Below are 2,500 nucleotides of genomic sequence, written 5' to 3' on the forward strand. Positions count from 1 at the left end.
GTGTGTGTGTGTGTGTGTGTGTGTGTGTGTGTGTGTGTGTGTTTATATTTTTGTGTGTGTGTGTGTGTTTTTTTTACATAGATGGCTCAACAAGTGCGTACTCACCAAGGAATCAGTTACTAGTCTTACCCATCTCTTCTGTTTACCCTTAGCCTTGATAGCAGAAAGATTAAAAAAAGAAAATTATTGCTGCTACTATTGTTGATAACATTATGATACTCAGATGTCAATGATAATGATAATAACATCGATGTTGATAGTTTTAGAGAAAATCTTTGCCCAAAAACTCAAAAAAAAGGGAAAGGAGACAAGGTCGTGTAGACATACTAAGTGGCTGCTTGGTGGCTGGCGCCTGGGGCCATTTAGGCGCTAACAAACTTCCCAGACATCTAGCCCAGACAGTGTGATTATCCGGCAGCAATGGGATAGACATTGGTATCCTTTTTGAAGTCTTTTTTTAAACAAATGTTGTAAAAGTTGATTGAATATGATAAATTATTTAAAATACATTTCAGATAGAAGAGAAGGAAAGATCCACCAAAATGAAGCTAAAAGGAACGAGAGCCACATATGCAGCATGTGTCTTGTGCGCTGTCTTCATGCCAGTGATGTTGGCTCCAGTAAATGAACCAAAACAGCTTGACCCAAGTTTGTCTCCGGCCATTTTCAGTAACAGTGCAAATATGGAGTTGTCTGCCTCAGCAAATCCTAGTGCTTCATGGGATGCGGACAAACCATTGCAAAATATTACGGACAACCAGCAGCCTCCTGGGAATTCTGCTCCAACGGTGATAGGTCCAAGCGCTGCTGATGACCCTCCTGCAGAAAAACCATTGTCCACTGTGGCTGTGAAAAAAGATTTAGAGAATATAGTCTCAACTGTGGCCCAAGAAACAGTTGTAGGTAAAAGTGTGCCTCCAGGCAATCAGTCCCAGTCGCCAGACCCAGAAGCTAGTGCCAAAAAGGATAATGCAGACCAAGGGCAAGGCCCACCACCCCCACCCCCACCGTCACCATCTCCTAGAGAGAGTGAGACAGAGAAAAAGGAGGCTGAGGAAGCAGCAGACCCATCCGCCAGGGCACCCCAGATGTTAGCGAGTGGAACTACTGAGGCTCAGGGAGGAGAGGGTAAGGAAGTCAACCCTCCTCCGATACTCAGTGAGAGTGCAGTGATAGATGGAGCCAAACCTGAGGACACTCAAGCCTCTCAAATCTCAAATCCAGAGGTCCCTCAGGAGACGGAGACTAAAGCCAATCAAACACAAGGGTCAGTTGTTATAGATGAACAGGCCCAGGAGGCCCAGCAGACTGCTGACCTGGCACAGGAGGCCCAACCAAGTGCTGCCCCATCAGCGATTGCCCAAAGTCCACCTGTTGAGCCCCCAAAGTTGCCTGAGCAGACTGCTGCTGAGACACAGGAACCAAAGCCTGTAAATGAAGAAATGCAAAAGCCTGAAGTCTCTGAAGTCGAAGCACCGGTGCCAAAGGAACCAGAGCAACAGGCAGAAAACACACAGGACTCTGATGCATTGGTGGAACAGCCCAAGGAGCAGGAGCAAAACGCCAATGAGACACAAGAGCAACCAGAACAACCGGCAGTGGACGAAGAAGCCAAAGGAACAGACACAGAGGACAATCTTATCGAAGAAAACATCAACAATGATGAGGAAATTAGGGAACAGTACGAAAACGAGATACCTGTTGTGGAAAAGCCTGTGAACGACTACTCTTATACGATGGACAGCTCTCAGCAGAGCGCCATGGCAACCGATATGCAGGCTAATAATCCTTCCTTCAATGACGAGCTAGTTGAAGGTAAAAAAGAGTCTTTGGCACGAGTTCCTCTTTTTCTTTCTCTCACTTGTTTCATTTACTAATTTGTTTTTCTCTTCATATTGACGTTCTTGTACTTTTTATTTTCTTTTATTCTTCAATGTATTTCATTGTTTTTATATACCTTATATATTTACATTTTTATAGCTTTGTTTTTACTGAACTTTAGTTGAATTCAGTTATAGAACAAGGACAAAATTATGTAGTCTATATATATATTTTTTCTGTCTGTCTCTCTGTTGTTTCTATCCCCCTGCATGTCTGGAAGTGTTTTTTCTACCTCTCTCTTTTTTCTTACTTTCTCTTTAGAATGTAACAGTTATGTCACATCTTTTGCTTATTCATTATTTTCTGTTTCATTTCTGTAAGCAAGAATTTTATGAAGGGATCTCCAGAAATTTCACTATTATTTTATATTTTCATTTTTTAATGTTATTCATTTTTTCTTCTTTTTTCTTTTGCTCTATTTTGTTCTTCACTTTTCTCTCATTACATCAATTATTTACTCACTCATACATTACTCCTTCGCTTTCTCTGTTTCACCCATTATCTTATACACTTACTCATTCTCATGCTCGTTTGCATCCACTCTGCTAAGAAGAAGAAGAGGAAGGAGAAGAGTTTCATCATGTTTTGTGTTTTTCTTCCTTATTTTTCATCTTTTCTC

The 2,500-nt window shown here is 41.6% G+C and overlaps 1 protein-coding gene across 1 annotated transcript in view; it reads left to right on the forward strand.

The window, feature by feature from the left end:
- LOC125034310 (trans-Golgi network integral membrane protein 2-like) overlaps positions 1-2,500 on the forward strand; it is a 19,155-nt gene that overhangs the window by 4,788 nt on the left and 11,867 nt on the right. The window contains exon 2 of the mRNA XM_047626086.1: positions 516-1,815. Within this exon, the coding sequence (XP_047482042.1) occupies positions 543-1,815 (1,273 nt within the window). The 5' untranslated portion in view covers positions 516-542. The remainder of the gene's footprint in view (positions 1-515; positions 1,816-2,500) is intronic.

The sequence above is a fragment of the Penaeus chinensis genome, chromosome 17 (genome assembly GCF_019202785.1).
Source record: "Penaeus chinensis breed Huanghai No. 1 chromosome 17, ASM1920278v2, whole genome shotgun sequence".
Classification (NCBI taxonomy): Eukaryota; Metazoa; Arthropoda; class Malacostraca; order Decapoda; family Penaeidae; genus Penaeus; species Penaeus chinensis.